Source organism: Myotis myotis, unplaced genomic scaffold (assembly GCF_014108235.1).
Source record: "Myotis myotis isolate mMyoMyo1 unplaced genomic scaffold, mMyoMyo1.p scaffold_m19_p_3, whole genome shotgun sequence".
NCBI lineage: Eukaryota > Metazoa > Chordata > Mammalia > Chiroptera > Vespertilionidae > Myotis > Myotis myotis.
Genome location: NW_023416335.1, coordinates 38,005,919 through 38,025,309, shown reverse-complemented (window position 1 = coordinate 38,025,309; position 19,391 = coordinate 38,005,919). Strand labels below are relative to the sequence as shown.

Below are 19,391 nucleotides of genomic sequence, written 5' to 3'. Positions count from 1 at the left end.
TAGTACATCTTTATGAAAGATGTAGAATCACTAAGAATGCACCAGCCACAATGTAAACTGATATTGGGGAGTCAAATGTAATGATCGGTGTTAATGTAGATGGTATGGTTTTTTGAATTGGTGAACAACTCTTAAGTTCCAAATAACTAAAATAGTATAATAGTTGTATTCCTGGAAAATTCAGAGTGAATTAAAACTCTGCAAAGCACACATGTTTACACATAAAATGGAATTGGTTTTAGACTCAAATATAAACAGGCTATTACGTACATAAGAAACATAAGGTGGGAGACTCAAAAGCTGGTTAGGAAAGAGAACAATTCTATTTTTGTAAAAGGATTGTGTCTGGCATCACTAGACACCATGTAGTATCGCCCAACTCATTGTGACAATCAAAACTACTCAAGAATTTCCAAAATGTCCCCTGTTCAGTAAACATCTATTATGAATATTATTGAATCAGTAAAAATGTGTAACTGCCCTTTAAAAAGCTTCCAGACCTATTGTCTCATAAATATTAGTTTCACAGATGTTATATGCTGAAAGTGCATTTGAAGCAGTATGAAGGCTATTTTATCCAAGGATTGACCATCAACCCTAGTCATTATCTACTGATTCCTAGTCTAAAAGATTGCTGATAGAATTCCTGGGACTTTAGAAAGGAGGCCTTCAGTCAGAATGTGGAAAAGGAAGTGGCCTATAAACTTTAGGCACAATAGCTGTCATCTGTTCAGAACTCGATACTTTGGATGTTTGTGATTCTTATTTTTGTTGTTGTTGATCCCTCTACTACTTAGTAACGTTTAGGAAAAATTCTAGTCTATCTCTGCTATATGAAAGGAACACTGCGCTAAAGGAAGGGTTAAATATACAAGAAAGGCACTTGTCAAGCATGTTGGTCAGCAACCTTCTCCCAGGACTCACCTGGAGATTTTTCTTCTTGTGCCAAAACCTTAGAGATGCTGTGCTTTGTTTTATTAAAGGAAGGCAATGCTTTCACCCCAAGAAACTAAAAATGGGATACATTTTGTAAGACACGTTCCCTTCTTGTTAAGGGTTCATTCACCCTTATAAGCTACCACTATTACCTCAATGTAGAAAGCAGATTCAACAAGACACAGCAAGGTAAACGATGATTCCCAGTAACTGATAGGATTAATTCTTCATAACACAATTATAGAAAAGACAAGGTGGACCTATAGGTAAGGACAATAAAAATGACATACACTAAGAGATCCGGGGCTGCATGATAAAGGTTGGATGAATTACACTAGTGTAAGGTTGACCTTCTGGGTAAGAGAATTCTTCATTGTGGGAGGCTGCCCTGTGTATTGCAGGATATTTGCAGCATCCCTGGCCTCTGCCCATTAGATACCAATAGCAGCCCTCTCTCCCAAGACCAAACTATCTTCAAACATTGGTGTGTCCCCTGTAGGCAAAATTGCTCCCTGTTAAGAATCACTGTACTAGTGGTTCTCAAACACCTAATGTGCATACAAGTCAGCTGGGGGGCTTGTTAAATGGTGATTTAATAGGGCTGGGGTAGGGTTTGGCACTATCTAGTCCTGTGGTTCTCAACTTTGGCTGCACATTAGAATCACCTGGGACTCTTTTTAAAATCCTGATTTCTGGGCCTCATCCTCCGGAAATTCTGTTTCTTTGTTACTAATGTTGTGGCCCCACCCCATAATTTAAATAATTTAAAAAGTGAAAAAGAAAGAATGTTTGCAGAATTGAACATGAATAAATGTCTTTTTTTTCTTTGCCTTTTTAAAACTTCAGAGCGCTTTATGAACAATTACAGCAGTTCTCAAACCTTTGGGTCTTGGGGTCACTCGAACACTTAAAAATAATTGAGAACTGGAAGAGCTTTGGGGAGCTTCCTAGGAAAGGCTGAGCATGCGCAGAACACCCCGGGCGTCCCGTCCAGGCCGAGGGTAGAGGTCACGGGGAACCCGCTGCCCTGGCGGACCCACCCGGCGGGCAGGAAGGCAGAGGTGAGCACTAGTGGGCGGCTCCCGGGAGTTACACCTTCGCCCCTCCCACGCCATCCCGTTCGTTTTCCAAAGGGCGCCCACAGCCATCGAGAAAACCTGGAGAGGCGGACCCAAGCTCTGCGGACGCACTTCCCCTCGCCGGCAGGAAGGGAGCGGGGAGGACGGAGCGGAGCGCTCCACGGGCCGCGCATGCGCTGTACGCAGCAGGCCCCCGGAGTGGAATCCAGCGGCCGGATTCGCCGCCCCCGCCGGGAGTGCGCCTGCGCGGTCGCCAGTCTCTCCACCTCGGCTTCCCCTCCCCCTGGTCCCCCCGCGGGGGCTCCGGGTCCGGCGGGACCATGTTCAGCAGCACCGGCTCCAGTGGGCTCTGTGAGTACCGGCCGCCGCCATCCTGGCTGTCCCCTCCGCGCCCCCCTGCGCACCTCCCTGAGGAGGCTGGAGGCAGCGGGGGCCCTCGGGGTTGCTGGAGGTTTGGGGGCCGACCCTCCGTGCCGGCCCCCGCACCTTGCTGGTTCCTGGCCCCGTGGGAGGCGTCGCCCTCACTTCGGCTTGGAGAGGCGAGCGGTGACTTCGCCCCGCCGCCGGCCGGGCCCCCCGCCTCCGCGCCCCAGGTGCGATGCTCAGGTGCGCCGGGGCTGCCGGCGGCCGGCCGGGGTGCGGGGGTGTCCCGACCCGGCCCCTGCCCTCCGCGGGGCGTGTGTCAGGCCGGACGGAGAGGCGGCCCAGGTAGAGGCGATGGTGGGAGCCGCCCCCTTCCCTTCCTCGTCACCTTTGCTCCATTCATTGAGGCTCAAGCGGGACCAACTGGCTCGCCCCCTGATGTCAGTGCCCACCGCTGGCCCAGGAACCGACTTGTCAGTGTTCCCTCGCTGTCTCTCCTCGGTCTCGCTAAGAGTTTTTAGTAAACAAAAGCGGACTAAAGTACTTTTAAAAGTGGAAGGAAGTTCGGGAGTCGTGCGGGAGGAAGGCGTGGACCTTGCGGCTGGATGTGGCTGTGATGTTTTGCCGGAGTGTCCGCGGGGGTCGGCAGCGGGAGGGCTGAGCGGCACCGAGAGTCTGTTAAACCAGGTCTCACTGAAATAGGCTACTGCAGCGGTTCTCAACCTGTGGGTCGCGACCCCTTTGGCGGTCGAACGACCCTTTCACAGGAGTCCCCTAAGACCATCCTGCATATCAGATATTTACATGACGATTCATAACTGCAGCAACATTACAGTGATGAAGTAGCCACGAAAATAATTTTATGGCCCTGACCGGTTTGGCTCAGTGGATAGAGCGTCGGCCTGCGGACTGAAAGGTCCCAGGTTCCATCCAGGTCAAGGGCATGTGCCTTGGTTGGGGGCACATCCCCAGCAGGAGAAGTGCAGGAGGCAGCTGGTCGATGTTTCTCTCTCATCAATGTTTCTAACTCTCTATCTCTCTCCCTTCCTCTCTGTAAAAAAATCAATAAAATATATTAGAGGAAAAAAAAAAAAGAAAATAATTTTATGGTTGGGTCACAACATGAGGAACTGTATTTAAAGAGCCAGAAGGTTGAGAACCACTGGGTTAATGGATTGGCGTTTGGTAAGGCGGCCTGAATGTTAACTAAACCGCACTGAGATGAGGCACAGAGACAGCAACAGTGAACTGTTGGCGCAGGTGTCCTTTTGCAATTGCTTGTCACCGTTAGAACTGCATCATTTTATACTTGTCAAGTTAATCTTGCCAGAGTCCAGGGCAGTTGACATTTCCGAATAGTAAGGGTCCGTTGTTAATGTTAGGAATCGTTTTTTTTTTTTTGAGAATACATGTCTTAGCGTGAGAGTGAGTTAGTGTCAGAGCCACAGGCATAATTTTAAATGTTTCTCACTCCTCAGAGTCTCAGGTTTTGGAAGTGGGCTTAATTAAGGTTTCCCTTGTTTCATAATTAATTTGATTTATGGGATCTTTCAAGCATTGGCCTCAGAGTACATTACAACGAAGTATTAGCTAACTAATTTTCTCCGAACTACCCTTTGGATAAAGAACATTATGACTGTTGATGAAACTGAGAGTCAAGAGGGTGATGTGATTTTCCTGAGGTCCCACGGTGAGCCGCACACTGGTGGATATAAAATTAACGGTGGAATTCTTCAATTTTAGTTCTTTCAGTATTTTGAGGTACCCTTCCTTGCTGACCAAAATATATATACAAAATTAAAGAGGCAAGTGAAATCCATTATTGGTTACTATACTGTATTAACCATTATATTGGCCAAGTATGCACCAATTTGATACATGGTGACTCTGGGGGAAAGTAATACTTGATTACCCGTGGCACAGGATGGATGAGTATTGAATTCTAGGAACCAAACTGCTGCCCAGGGAGAGACCTAGGCCAAAGGCTCCTTAGCTGTCTTGCCCTGTTTCTAAAATAAGTTTATCCATAGCGTAAGAGTTGATGGGATGGATGGCCATTCCTCAGAAGACCATGTCTTAAGTGCTTATTTAACAAACATTCTGGGTATCCCCTTGGGTTAGAAACTACTAGATGCTGGGAATGCAATGTTGAACAAGTCTTGGTCCCAGTGTTGACAGTGCTTAAAGTGGAATTTAGGCACAGTTTTTCCAAGAGTGGTCTTTTGGCATGTCTGGGTGCAAGCAGTTACCCTGCTTTAAAATCTTTCTTTGCAAGGTTACCCACTGAGAGGGAAGTGATATCCTTTAGGTAAGAAGTGTGGCTCTTCGGTAAGTCAGAGTTCTGAATAATCTGCCTACCCTTGCCCCCATGGGTAGTGAACAACATTCTCTTTTTGAGAGAAAAATCCCTGCCATTTCCTACTACCTGGATATTTCCCACGTTGTGGGACTAGTAAGGCAATGGTATTTTAGTGTTACATTTGCTCCGCAGTTCATTTATTCATTCAATAAGTGTCTGTTGAGTACCCATACAAGCCACCCTGTTTGTGTACAGAGGATACAGTGGTAAGCAGGATAAAGGAGACCAACATCAAAGAGGTTAATAAATAAATCAATGTGATTTCACATAGTGATAAGTGCCATGAAGAAAATAAGAGGGCAATGGCAGGGACAGGTTATGGTGGACTTCTGCTTTAGCATTTGTGGTCAGGGAAGTTGACTGGGAAGGTGACATTTGAGCCGAGACCCCAATGGTGAGAGGGAGCCAGCTATATTAGTTGTTGAAAAACATGCATTTTGCAGAAAGGGAATTGCAAGCATAAACACTCTGAAACAGGCATAGCAGGGCATTTTCTTTCTTTTCTTTTTTAAAAAATATATTTCTTTATTGATTTCAGAGAGGAAGGGAGAAGGAGAGAGAAATAGAAACATCAATGATGAGAGAGAATTCTGCACATTCCCTACTGGGAATCAAGCCGGAAACCCAGGCATGTGCCCTTGGCCGAAATCGAACCTGGGACCCTTCAGTCCGCAGGCTGACACTCTAGCCCAGCCTTGGGCAAACTACGGCCCGCGGGCCGGATCCGGCCCAATTGAAATGAATAAAACTAAAAAAAAAAAGACCGTACCCTTTTATGTAATGATGTTTACTTTGAATTTATATTAGTTCACACAAACACTCCATCCATGCTTTTATTCCGGCCCTCTGGTCCAGTTTAAGAACCCATTGTGGCCCTTGAGTCAAAAAGTTTGCCCACCCCTGCTCTAGCCACTGAGCCAAGTTGGCTAGGGCAGCAGGGTATTTCCAAGGCACTAAAGAAAGCAGGGGCCACAAGGACAATAAACCCAGGGAAGGGCATTTTGATTTGCTCTTTTGTTATAAATAAAACAACTTCTTCACTATCTTTCACCACAATGACTCTGATCGCCAGACTCTTGATCCCCTGTCTCCAGTTTACAGCTCACTTCTGGCACCTTTCATATCTAGTCTGGAACCTATAGTTAATTTCATCAAGACTCAGAGACTTGGTGCTGCTGTCCTAGCAAAACCCCAACCTCGTATTAATCTATGGTGATTCTGAGCTGAGTCATTGGCATGATTGCTCAGTTAATTGGGATTTGTTCACCTCCATAGCTATGCTCTTCCTTTTTCATCCCTGTCCTCAAGACTATTCCTAGTCTCTACCCACTCACTCTTAACCCGTCCAAAAAATGACTATTACCTGGACCTAGCCTCTCCCTAACTTGTTCATATATCCACACTTTAACAAAATGTTAAAGAAGACTTCCCACTGTAGGTGGTAACTTGTGCTGATTTTTGAGGGATGAGTAAGAGTTTGTCAGATATACAAACTTTATTCCTTTCCCCCAATCTAAAAGAATGAAGTGACTGGCCAGTGTGGCTCAGTGGTTGAGCCTGGCCTAGGAACCAGGAGGTCATGGTTCGATTCCTGGTCAGGGCATATGCCCAGGTTGCAAGCTTGATCCCCAGTATGGGGCGTGCAGGAGGCAACCGATCAATGATTCTCTCTCATCATTGATGTTTCTATCTCTCTCTCCCTCTCCCTTCCTCTCTGAAATCAATAAAAAGATATATTAAGTAAGTAAGTAAGTAAATAAATAAATAAAATAAAAGAACAAAGCATCCTTTTCCTAACTGAGGCTCACCCTAACCTATTCTTAACTCATTCTTTGTTGCATTTTCTAGTACCAATGCTTTATTCTCTTGTAAGAGAATGAACCTGACACCTGGTTAGAGCTGAATGTTTTCTCCGGGGGTGCTTTACTGGGATCTTCAGAAACTCCTAGAGTATTTCTGATCCCTTACCTATGGAAAGGAGATAATATTTTCTGTATTATTGAATTGTTGTGAAGATTAAAAGAGTTGATACGTGTAAAGCTCCTAATCAGAGTTAATTTTTTTGTTTATTTATTGATCCTTGAAAGAGAGAGAGAGAGAGAGAGAGAGAGAATCATCGATGTGAGAGCGGAACATTGATCTGCTGCCTCCTGCATGCCCCCCCACCAGGGATCTAGCCTACAACCTGGGCATGTGCCCTGACCGGGAATCGAACCAGCAACGTCTAGGTGCACAGGATGATGCCCAACTAACTTAGCCACACTGGCCAGGACCAGAGTTAAATTTTTTAAATTGGATTTTTCTCCTTGAGTCTTAAAAATGCTGAAGCATAACACTTCCATTGATCCTATCCTGAATCTTCCCACTGTTGACCACTTTATTTCTTCTTCTTCCAACTAAGCTTCTTGAAAGATGATCTTTACTTTTTTTACTTTTTCACTTTCCTTTACTCTTTAGCCTCTGCAATCAGTGAGCTATTCTTTAATGGTCACCCACTGTGGCATGGCTCTATTCTTGGCTCACTTGTCAAGTTATTGATTTAACGGGTATTTAATGAGCACTCCTGTGAGCCAGCCATTCGTGCTTGGGATTCAGTAGTAAATAAAAGACAAAGGGTACCTTCAGGTAGCTGTAATCTTAGGTAATAGAAGTTATAAAACATAGACTCACTTTAAAAATTAAAAGTATCCAGTTCAGTATTTTAATCAACACTTTCGTCTTCACTCAAAGGTAAGACTTTTTCCCGGAAGACTTCTGGTTGGCAACCACCTGCTGTGAGAGAAAGGTGTGTGATTGGCTTCTGCTTAGATCTCTATTCCTTAGATTTCCCGTTTCTGACCTTATTGGCTTCTAGACTGGGTGGAGTGGGAGGAGGAAGCAATAGTGAGGAACTAGGATGATTCATATGTGGCTCTTTGAGCTTGGCACATGATTAAAGGTGACTCTGTTTTGTGGGCTCTTTAGAAATTCTTGAGAGACTACTATCCCGGCTACTCCCCTGACCTGGAGGAATCCTTTTTTTTTAATCATTAATTTTTTTTCAATTATTGTTGATATACAATATTATATTAGTTTCAAGTATATACCCCAGTGATTAGACATTGTAAAACTTAGTACATGGTCATTCTGAAAAATCTCATACCCATCTGACATCATACATAGTCAATGTCATTGACTTTATTCCCTATGCTGTATTTAGGCCCCCATGACTACACTACGACTACTAAATTGTACTTCTTTTTTTTCTTTGTGTACACATTTAGTTTTATTGTAACAAAGCAACTTGTACACTTTTAACGTTTAAAACTGAGCATCATTGGCAAGCTAAAAAAAACAAAAACAAAAACAAAAAAAGCCCTGAGCATCATCTTTCCTTTCCAGTGAAACAAGAAAATTTAAAAATAACAGGAACAAAATTACAATAGAGAAATGTCAATTCTGAATAAGATCCTACAGGTTCTGCTAATTTCTCCCATCGAGTGGCAGGGCTCAAGTCATCATTAGGAGAGAATTTTATTTTAAAAGTGTCATCTTAGACTGCAAGGACGTCCGTTAAATATCACGATTAAACATGTCAAAGGAGAAGCCATGTTGTCAAAATGCCCACTTAACCCATCCAGACATCTCAAACCCACCCTTTGCTGACCTTCTGTAACCCCCCTTTTAAAAGTTTTTTATTTTCATTTTTTAAACAAAAGAAAGTAGACAGATACATGTTGGTAAATGCTAATTGTCCATATTCACATAGAGACACAGTGTAATCTCTGAGCCCAATATATAGAGAAAGGAGGAAAAAAGCTAAAATTCTATGCACTACTACCCAGGGGCCTAGCAACCTCCAGCTCCCAGCAGAGCTAAGGGAGCAGAAGGTTTTTCTTTTTTCCCCACAGAGCACGGTGGTGTTGATTCCATTAAGTTTTTCTTGAGACAGGAAGGGATAAAAATGAATTTGGAACAGAAAGGGGCAAAGATTCTTTTCCCACTGTATCTGCTCAAGGTACATCCCCGCCCCCCCCCCCCCAAAAAAAAATAAGGTGAGAACCATAGTGTAAAGGAGAGAAAAGAGACCTCAAAAGCAGGGCAACTGAGCACAAGAAGGGGGGGGGGGGGAGTAAAAGAAAAAAATAAAAGACAACTTGTTCCCAGGGACTGGAGAAAATGAAAAAAGGTTGGAATCTATCAATGTTCATTAGTCATCTTCTGCTTCAACTTCCTCTCCTTCTTCTCCCACATCATCATCTTCGTTTTCTTCACCTTCATTCTCATTCCCTTCTTCATCAATATCTTTCAACCCTTCCTCTTCTTCATTATCATCATCATCATCTTCTTCTCCTTTCCCTTCTTCATCATCCGTGTCAGGAACCAAGTAGTACTGTAATGGATTTGGCCAAATGTCATCTTTGATGACTTCTCCTAACTCATCGGCACCTGCATTAGCATGGTCAGTAAACCAGGTAAAGAACCTCATGCTGTCTCTTCCTGCTATTCTGTGTTTGACTTGAATGTTTCATCAAATCCTTTCCAGGTTTCCATTTAATTTCAGTGGACTTTGAAGATGGATCACCACTCTCATTCATATGAAATTCTTTGGAGAGAACTTTATTTTCGAAGTAAGGATTTTCATCAAAATAAAAATCTATTCTGTAACCTGATTTAATATCTTCAAATTCTGTTACTTCAACTCTTGTCAAATAATGCAGCGCCTCTTCATCCTCTTCCCCAAGCAGTGCAGACACTTGTGGATGGTTGACAATCATTGTTACCCCAAAATTTGGGATTTTGGCAATCAATTCTGACCTCTTCTGAAAAAATGGTTGGCAGAGTTTGTTATATTTCTGTTCTGCGTTCAGAATCTTCTCACTGGCTTGTTCTTGAGTCTGTCTATTTTATTTTGTATTTCATCAATATGTTCAATCGCTTCTTTGCTGTTCTTTTTCCCCCTTTGGCACGTCCTGAGGGGTCAGCTTCTTCTCCGGCTTGGGGGTGGAGGCAGTTTTGGTTTCTTCATTTGAGGTGGGAGTGAGGACTGGCGTTTGGGGGCCATGCTTTGAGGAAAGTCCGAGGATCTGAACGCTGGGAAGTCACTGGGCTTGAAGGCGAGTTGAGCACTCTAAATTGTACTTCTAAATCCCTTCACCTTTTTCATCCTCCCCCCAACTCCCTCTCTTGTGGCAACTGTTCAAACTGTTCTCCGTATCTATGAGTCTGTTTGTGTTCGGCTTGCTCGTTTATTTTGATTTTTACTAGTAGATTCAATTGTTGATCGATACGTATTTATTGCCTTTTTATTGTTCATATGTTTTATCTTTTTTTTCCTTCTTAAAGAAGACCCTTAACATTTGTGTAAAACTGATTGTGGTGACGAACTCCTTTAGCTTTTTCTTGTCTGGGAAGCCCTTTATCTGACCTTCAATTCTAAACGCTAGCTTTACTGGGTAGAGGAATCTTGGTTGTATGTCCTTGCTTTTCATCACTTTGAATATTTCTTGCCATTCCTTTCTGGCCTGCAAAGTTTCTGTTGAAAAATCAGTTGACAGTTTTATGGGTGCTTCCTTGTAGATAACTAACTGCTTTTCTCTTGCTGTTTTAAACATTCTCTCTTTGACTTTAACATTTTGCATTTTAATTATGATGTGTCTTGGTGTGGGTCTCTTTGGTTTCATCTTGTTTGAGACTTTGTGCTTCCTGGACTTGTGTCTCTATTTCTTTCACCAACATCAATTTCTGTCATTATTTTTTCAAATAGGTTTTCAATTTCTTGCTCTCTTCTACTCCTGGCCCCCCCATGATGTGAATGTTGATATGCTTGCAGTTGTCCCAGAGGCTCCTTACACTATCTTCATATTTTGGGACTCGTTTTTATTTTTGCTCTTCTGGTTAGATGTATTTTTGCTTCCTTATATTCCAAATTCTTGATTTGATTCTTGGCATTCTCTACTCTACTGTTGATTCCCTGTAACTTATACTTTATTTCAGTTAGTGTATCCTTCATTTCTGATTGGTCCTTTTTTATGTTGTTGATGTTCTTAATAAGTTCCTTGAACATCCATATAACCATTGTTTTGAACTCTATGTCTGGTAGTTTTCTTGCTTCCATTTCACTTAGTGCTTTTTCTGGAGATTTCTTCTGTTCTTTCATTTGTGCCATGTTTTTTTTTTTGTCTCCACATTTTGGCTAATTCCCTATGTTTGTTTCTGTATATTAAGTAGATCAGCTGTGTGTCCTGGACTTAGTAGAGTGGCCTTTTTTAGTAGGTGTCCTGTAGGGCCCAGTGACTCTGCCTTCTCAGTCTCCTGAGCTGGGCACTCCAGGTGAGCCTCTATGTGAGCTGTGTGCACTGTCCTCTTGTAGTTGAGTCTTGGTTGGCATCATTGGGAGGTATTGACCCCCCTAGGCCAATCAATTGTGAGGATTGGCTGCGACTCTAGCTGAAGAGCTGCTGTGCAGGAGTCAACCCTATGGAGCAGGACTTGCTTCACTGGGGCTTTGGTGCTCACTGAGTCTGGCCTTTGAGTGTGTCACTCATGGAGGTGGTAGCTTTGTAATCCATCGTGGTCAAAGCTGATCACTGGCTGTACTGGCTCTGGAGCCTCCTGGGAAGTGCAAAGCCACCCAGGAGGTATCCTGCCTAGGGCTACCCAGCATGAGCTACAAAGCCATCAGCAGATGGCTGCTACTTGTATTGGTCTTGGAGGTGCCCAGGAGAGGCCAAGCTATGAACCAAGTAGGGCTCCCCCTAGTGCATGGCTTGGGGCCACTTATCAAGAGGTATGGGGCATGCTGAGGTCAGCTGCTGCTTGTTTGAGATATATTAGGAAAGTCCAAAGAATGAGGCAAGAGTGGAAAAGCCACTAGAAATGGCTTGGATGAGCCTGCAAGTAGGGAGGGGCAGGGCCTCAGGAATCACCAGGGTGGGGCGAAAAGTATGAGCCATGTTGATGGAGATTCAGATATGGTGCTCCACCTGCCAGCTCTGTCAGGAGGGCTCAGCAAAGGAACTCTGCCAGCACTTCTGTCTGGGAGAAAGCTGCCCCTCTAGCTCTCTCCCTCATGCCAGACAAATTAATTCCTCTCCAAATGTCCCAGGTTCCTTTCAAGTTGCTGCCCCATTGCTGGAGCTCAGAGGGAGTGAGTCTGAGTAAGTCCATGTGCAGGCTCTTTAATAGGAACTGCCTAGGACTCCTGCAGCCTTTGTGTCACTCAGCCACAGTCCCTTCAGTCAGAAGTTGTGGGGCCTTTTCTTTGGGGCACTGGAATCCTGGGCTGGAGGGCCTGTTGTAGGGCAGGGACCCCTTGCTCCTCAGGGACCTCCACAGCCAAGATATCCCTTCGAATTTTAAACTGCAACACATAGGTGTGGGTCCAGCAGTTCTGCAATTCTGCCCTGAATCTCCACCACTCCTACCAGTCTTGATGTGCTTCTTCCTTAATTCCCTAGTTGTAGGACTTCTGTTTAGCTAGATTTCAGATGGTTCTGAATGATAGTTCTGTATTTTAGTTGTAATTTTGATGTGGCTGTGGGAGGTAGTGAGTACCACGTTTACCTACATTGTTGTCTTGCCTGGAGGGGTGCGTCTTTATGCTTGTATGCTTTATTTGGTGATTCTTCCTTAGCCCCTAGGAACTTAGGTCCACCTACAATTTCCTCCTTCTGGAGTAATTTTGGCTTGTTTGGGGCCACTGTTGGACTGAACCAAAGGTGACCTTGTGTTGGGTCTTGTATGTAGCCTACCTCTGTTCTGCTGGAATTGCTGAATTTTGCCTTGGTTGTGCATTTTAATGTCAGTGATCAACATGGCTTTTCCTTCTGTTCTCTAGAGTTCTCAGGGTGGAAATCCACTGTACTCTCACCTCAGGGGTCACATATTTAGCTCACTGAATAGGCTCATGAGCATCTCACTCAGCTTGCTGTGAAGGCCTGGTCATACTCTCAGCACTTGGATAGTTCACTCCACAAATGTTAATTGCCGGGAGCCGGTCCATCCTTGCTGTTTCAAGGGACCTGGCATAGATGGCATACTGTTCTTAATATGTTTGCTCACCTTCTTGGCACTATGTGTTTTAACCAAGGTCACCTCTCTGAGAAAGGTTGTTTCCCCAGGTAGGGATTTTCCCCTGAAGTTAGGGAGGGAATAAAACCCCTTAACTAAGTGCCAGGCGGGTAATTAATCACTTTAACTACAAACAGTCATGCTTAAGCTACATAATCTTTACTCCCTGGAATGGAGATAAGAAACGCCCTAACCTTTGGAATAGAGATTGATAGGATTGGAATCAACTGGTATAAATACAGATGTAACAAGACAACAGGACACAGAACCTAGACACAAAACCTAGACACAGAACCTAGACACAGAACCTACACAGAACCTAGAGACAGAAGAACTTCGCTGGAGAGAATATGGCAAAAGATCCTGGACAGAAACTGGCCACAGAACCTAGAGACAGAACCTAGCGAGAGAACCTGGCTGAAGAACCTAGAGACAGAACCTGGCTACAGAACCTGGATAGAACATGGCAAGAGAACCTGACTAGAACCTGGTGACTGAACCTGGCTGGAGAACCTGGACAGAACCTGGCTGGAGAACCTAGCGAGGGAACATGGCTACAGAACCTGGCTGGAGAACCTGGAGAACCTGGCTGGAGAACCTAGCAAGAGAACATGGACACAGAACCTGGCTGGAGATCCTAACCAGAACTTCGCTGGAGATCCTGACCAGAACTTGGCTAGAGATCCTGGCTAGGCTGCTGATCAACTGAACGCTGTCTCCGTGTCATTCCTTCTTCACCGACTCCGTCCACACCTTTGGGGACCCCTGGACCTGCTGGGGTTGGACCCCAGCAGTTAATGTCCTCTCTTCACTGTAGAGAACTTTCACTGTTTCATTCACTCTTTTTATGTTTATAATCTGACTGAGAGAAGTCTGAGTCATGTGACTGCTTTTGATTAATTTTCTTTGTAAATTCTGAATTTGGTGTGAAACCTCTATTTGATATACAATAGTCCATGGTACCTTAGTGGAAACTATAATTTTATTATCTTGTTTTAGGTAGGTTTCTGTTTTGGGGGCCAAGAATCATTTGGCTGGCCTCGTTAAAAATGACTTTAGGGAGAAAAAGGAGATGTATGTAATACTATATGTAATACTTTAAACATATTCAGACACTTAGCACATTAGCCTTTTATATACATAGATTCGGTTATTTTTGTAGTAGTTAATGTGCTGTAGTTATTTTTGTTTGCATATTCTTCTTTTCCCCTTCTCTTCCTTTATTAGTCAAATTATCTTCCTTCTCCAACTTTTCCCAAGTTGTCTCAATATATTTTAGTAATGAAGGTAGAAACTACCTTAAATCAAGCTACTTTAAAAAATGCATTTCTATGGAATTATAATAGATACAACCTGAAAAAGAATGTCTTGTAGATAATTTACTCTAGCATTTTTTCAATTGTGCTTTGGTGTAACACTGGTACTGTGATGGTCTCCTTAAGTTTATTTATTTACTTATAAAAATATTTTTATTTATTTCTGAGAGGAAGGAAGAGTGAGAGAGAGATAGAAATATCATTGATGAGAGAGAATCATTGATTGGCTGCCTCCTGCATGACCCCCAATGGAGAGAAAACCCGTAACCTGGGCATGTGCCCTGAATGGGAATTGAACTGTGACCTCCTGGTTTATAGGTTGATGCTCAACCACTGAGCCATGCCAGTCGGGCAAGTTTATTTTTTAATTAAAAATTGTTTTATGTTTATTTTTAAACAAAAATTTGTTTTGTACAGTTTATTGTATTTCCCCCCCTCCATTAAGGTATAATTGTCAAATAAAAAATTGTATATATTTACAGCAGACTTGTGAAATGATTATTGCAGTCAAATGAATTAACATATCCATCACCTTATATAGTTATTTGTGTGTGGTAGATACATTTAAAATCTACTCTCAGCAAATTTCAAGTATAGAATACAGTATTATGACCTATAGTCACCATGCAGTACATTGCTTAAGTTTTAACCTTCATTTAAATTATGATTGTACATGAGCATTGTAATTTAGCCTTCATTTAAATTATGGTAATCTTTTCCAGACATTTTTCTCAAGACTTTATAAGTTGTGTTGCCATTGTTCTAATTTTTCATTGTTTATGTCACTTTAGTCCTTTGAATGTAGCATGACAGTGGAAAGAGGTATAGTAGCTACCCTTATTCACAAAGCATACTGTGCTAGGACCTCCTGTTGGATACCTTTGTTTAGTAAACAAAGGGTGGGGAATATCCAGCTCACAGGCCATATAAGGCCTGCAAAATCATTTGGTCTGGCCCTGCAGGGCATTAGGGGTGAGCTAATTAAATGTTTGACCAAATATAGCAGGCTAATTTTTAAGTTGATGACTTTGTATGGCCATGAATGATGTTATAAATATCCAAATGGCCCTTGGCAGAAAAAAAGGTTCCCCACCCCATCCAAGGAATCATAGATTATGCCAAAGCCAGTTGTCTTGCCACCACCAACATGTGTTCTGAATCCAAATACAGAGATGACATCTGGTGTGGTCGTACACATTTTGGCTAGTTTTTGCCAAATTTCTGTCTTAGGTGCTGTTACCTTCCCAGGGTGAAGGACGTCATTGACCATTTGTTTTCACTGAAGTAGTTTGTTGGTTATGAACTTCCTGGTCCAGATAGTTACTGTGTTGTTCATGATGTTGGCCAATCTTCAAGCAGCCAGGGGAAAAAAAAGACTATTATAACTTTAAATGATATATTTGTGCCTCTATTGATTTGTCAACTATAGATTCTTTTTGTAGATTAGATGAGGAATTTGCATATGTGCAGTGTGTGTTTACAATCTGTTCTATATTGATAATGAAGCCTTCCATACTTTGTCCATAGGTTGATTTTCTATAGAAAATCAAAACAATAGCTATATTTACATTATTATGGTGGTCTAATTACTGTAGAACCAAGGTGTGTGATTAGAGGCCTAGAAGAAAACAGAGCCCTAGGTCAGAAAACCTGTGCTGTTTCAGGGAGTCTCCCAATTTCTTGTGACATTCTTTCACTATTTTTCCACACACAACTACTGCTCTTTCTTGAATTTTGCATTATTTTCTTCTTGGATTCATCTTTGTTTTGTTCCCTGGCATCTCGCTGGAGTAAACTTTTTTGTGTAGAAGACACTGGTGGTCAACTTTCTGATGCTTGTTTGGCCATTCTTGTATAATGAAAGACTGAATTAGCAAATAGCTGGTGTGGGTTTCCTCTTGATTTGTGGGTAGGTTTTTGTCCTTAAGGGGCTCATACCTTAAAAGGCAGGGCTGACTGTAGACTCTTCTCAAGTTTGCAGAGCATGTGAATAGGCTTGTTTCCATATAGGGTGCAGAGGTGGGGGAAAGGTGGTGGGCCAAGGACAGTGAAAATCCCCTGCGGTGGCAAAGTGAGATGGGCTTGGCCCTTCTTGTGAATTTCACTCCTGAGTAAAGCTGCCCTTCTTCTTTTTAAAATATGCTTTTAATTGATTTTTTTTTTTTTTTTTTTTTTTTGAGAAAGAAAGGATGGGAGAGAGAGAGCGAGAGAGATCAATGTGAGAGAGAAACATCAATCTGTTGCCTCCTGCATGCACTCCGACCGGGAATCAAACCCACAACCTGGGTATGTGCCTTGACTGGGAATCAAACTGGTGACCTTTCAGTGCATGGGACAACTGGTTGGGGCACTTTTCTTACTATCCTCTCCCCCATTCCTCACCCCTCATTCCATGTTATCAAGGTTGTCATCTCCTTTAGAAGTTTAAAGTTGCCCCAAGTTCTTTATTTTTTCTTAGTCCTCCAACCCTCTGCATGTTCTCTATAAGTAGATTGTCCCCTTTCTTTGGAGAGCATTTCTTGGATTTTATTTTGGGGACCAAGTCTTTTCTTCAGCTGGGATGGTTGAACGAATGGCTCTGTGTGAGAAAGAATATGAGATTGTGTCAGGGGGTGTGGGTGGGGGTTTGTGGAAGGGCTGACTGGCCTAACTGTTATAAGTGCAGGGGTAGCTCTCATACTATTGGGGATGGTTTGAAGAAGATGTGGGCCCAACATTAAGTGCCATTGAAACAAAAGTAAGGTAATGACTCCCTTTTCTGTTCTTTTTCATCCTGATTGTATTAGAGAAAGTCTCAATTTGGTGCTAGTCTGAAATACCTCCCTAAAAGGAGCTAGTTTCCTGTTGTAACAGAATAGGAGGCAGGCCCAGATTTTTCTGTCAACAATAATATCCTGTGTAATAAAAGGCTAATATGCAAATCGACCCAACAGTGGAACAGCCGGTCGCTATGACATGCACTGACCACCAGGGGGCAGACGCTCAATGCAGGAGCTGCCCCTGGTAGTCAGTGCGCTCCCACATGGGGAGTGCCGCTCAGCCAAAAGTCGGGCTCACAGCTGGTGAGCGCAGCAGCGGTGTTAGGAGCACTAAGGATGTCTGACTGCCAGCTTGGGTTGCAGGCCGGGCTGAAGGACCACCAGCACCTCTCCGCGCCCCCCCCCCCACCCCCCCCCCCCCCGTGCATGAATCTCATGCACTGGGCCTCTAGTTAGAATATAATAAGGTGTGTTTATTTTTATAGTTACCACCTACTGAAGACAAAGTGACAATTTCCACTTACTATAGTGATATAAAGTTTCCTTTATAATATGTTAATTTAACTAAATCATAGGTGATTTAAAGGAAAATATTAAAGAATAGGGTAGGTGATACTGGGATATAGCGAAAATTGTGCTGTAATGGGAATGGTTGAAGTTTGAGAAATAATTTTGATGAATAATTATTTCTAATGAATCTAATGACTAATTTAGATTATTCTGATTGCTCATGTCCCTCCCTAGATCTTGGTATTTATTTATTAGTTTCCTGGACTCATTTGGAAGGAGACATTTCTCTGGTGTTTTGAGGATTCTTTTATTTCAATATGACTGGAAGGGGTACAAGGTTGCTGTCTTGAACTGTAATTTTATCTTGCTATCTTTTTTGTTTCATTGCTTTTATTTGATTATTTAACCCTTTCAGAATTAATTTTAGTGTTTAGAGTTTAAGTGAGGCTTTTTCTCCCCATCAACTAGGCAATCTCAGCCCCAGTGGTTAGAGATGCTTAGCACCAGTGGTTAGCATCTCTACTCACAAACAGATTAGGTGCTAAAAGGCCATGTGCACATCCAAACTAAAAAGGATTTTAAGCTGTTTTTATTATGTTTTTCTATCGAACAGGAGTGGAAGAGGTTCCTTAGTTCATCAAAGCTTTAAAATTAGACTAGGACTTCTACATTAAACATCTGCTGAGCAGATAACTCCCTGCCCTATTTTCTCACATGTTCTGGTGGATGTTTTTGTAGCTATCGTATCCTTACTTGTCAATCTACTTGGGTTGATTCAAGATTCACTGGATCATTGAACATACAGTACCATTCCTAGCTTCTCATGAAGCTGTTACCAACAACACTTCATCACTCTTGGCCTTACGATTCTTAGCCCTGTCTTAAATTAACATTGTTCTATTAAATATCTCAGTGATTATTCTCTAGGCCAGACTTTGAAAACTGACAGGCCACACAGATGAGTTTTGTTTGATCTATGTGTTGATGGTGAGCGTAGAGGGGTGGAAGGAGAGTTACCTTCCAACATTTTAAAGTTGGAGTATTTCAAACAAAAATCTAGATTTCTCTTATCTCTTGAGGTGACTATCTGGCAACACCAGGGCTGAATTGTTAGGTGACAAAAAAAATCTACTGATCATGCACTTTTGCCATCTACTTTCCCTGTTTCACTGATACCTGCCTAGCCCATTGAGGCCCTTGAATTTACAACAGATTTTGTTGCCAATAATCACTCATTTTACCCTTTTAAAATTACTTTTTCCCCCTCTTACAGTTTATCACATAGGTTTGGTACTATCAACAAGCTTCCTGATTCATCTTTTCAGAGTTGTTTCTACTGTTGAATAATTTATCCTGTATTTATGTGCAACATTGATAATTTTCTTCTTTTGGCTTTTAAAATTACTATCTATCTAATAATAGGATAATATGCAAATTGGTTGGGACACCATCACATAACGACAGATCATCAGGCTGCATCCCTGCTCCCTGCTCAGGCAGCTGCAAGGCCCAGAGTAGGTAGGATAGGATACGATAGGAGGGGATAAGAAAGGAGAGGGAGAGGAAGGCAGGCCTGCATGCAGACAGGCCGAGAGGAGAAACAGAAATACAGAAAGGGAACAAGAAAAAGACGCAGGAATGGAAAAGGGAAGGAAACGCAGGGCTGCATGCTGGGGGGGCTGGCGACCATAGGGGGGCAGAGCAGGTGCGCCTGGCGAGGGGCGGGGCGCAGGCAGCACAGAGAGAGGAGCCCCGCCCAGGAGCGGGAGGAGGGCGGTGGCCCCTGGCATGGGCCATTGGCAGGGAGGTGCACGCGGGTCTCAGGATGGAGGGGTGAACAGTCTGAGGCCTTCTGGGCGGAGGTGCTCCTCCTTAGCGGCAGCACCCAGGCTGCACAGGCCTTGGCCACCCTTACTGGGCCGGGCGCCCCGTGCTGGGAGGGTAGGTGCAGCTTAGCTGGGGTGGAGTCGGACACTAAGGAGGGTACCTCTTTCGTCCCCGAGGGCTGGACCCCGAA

The 19,391-nt window shown here is 43.3% G+C and overlaps 1 protein-coding gene and 1 pseudogene across 1 annotated transcript in view; one reads left to right on the top strand and one right to left on the bottom strand.

The window, feature by feature from the left end:
* The first annotated feature begins 2,142 nt into the window (after positions 1-2,142).
* The window catches only part of UBAC2 (UBA domain containing 2), a 147,195-nt gene continuing 129,946 nt past the window's right edge, over positions 2,143-19,391 (top strand). Inside the window, 1 exon segment of the mRNA XM_036296846.1 lies at positions 2,143-2,366. Within this exon segment, the coding sequence (XP_036152739.1) occupies positions 2,336-2,366 (31 nt within the window). The 5' untranslated portion in view covers positions 2,143-2,335.
* Positions 8,848-9,781, bottom strand: LOC118649601 (annotated as a pseudogene).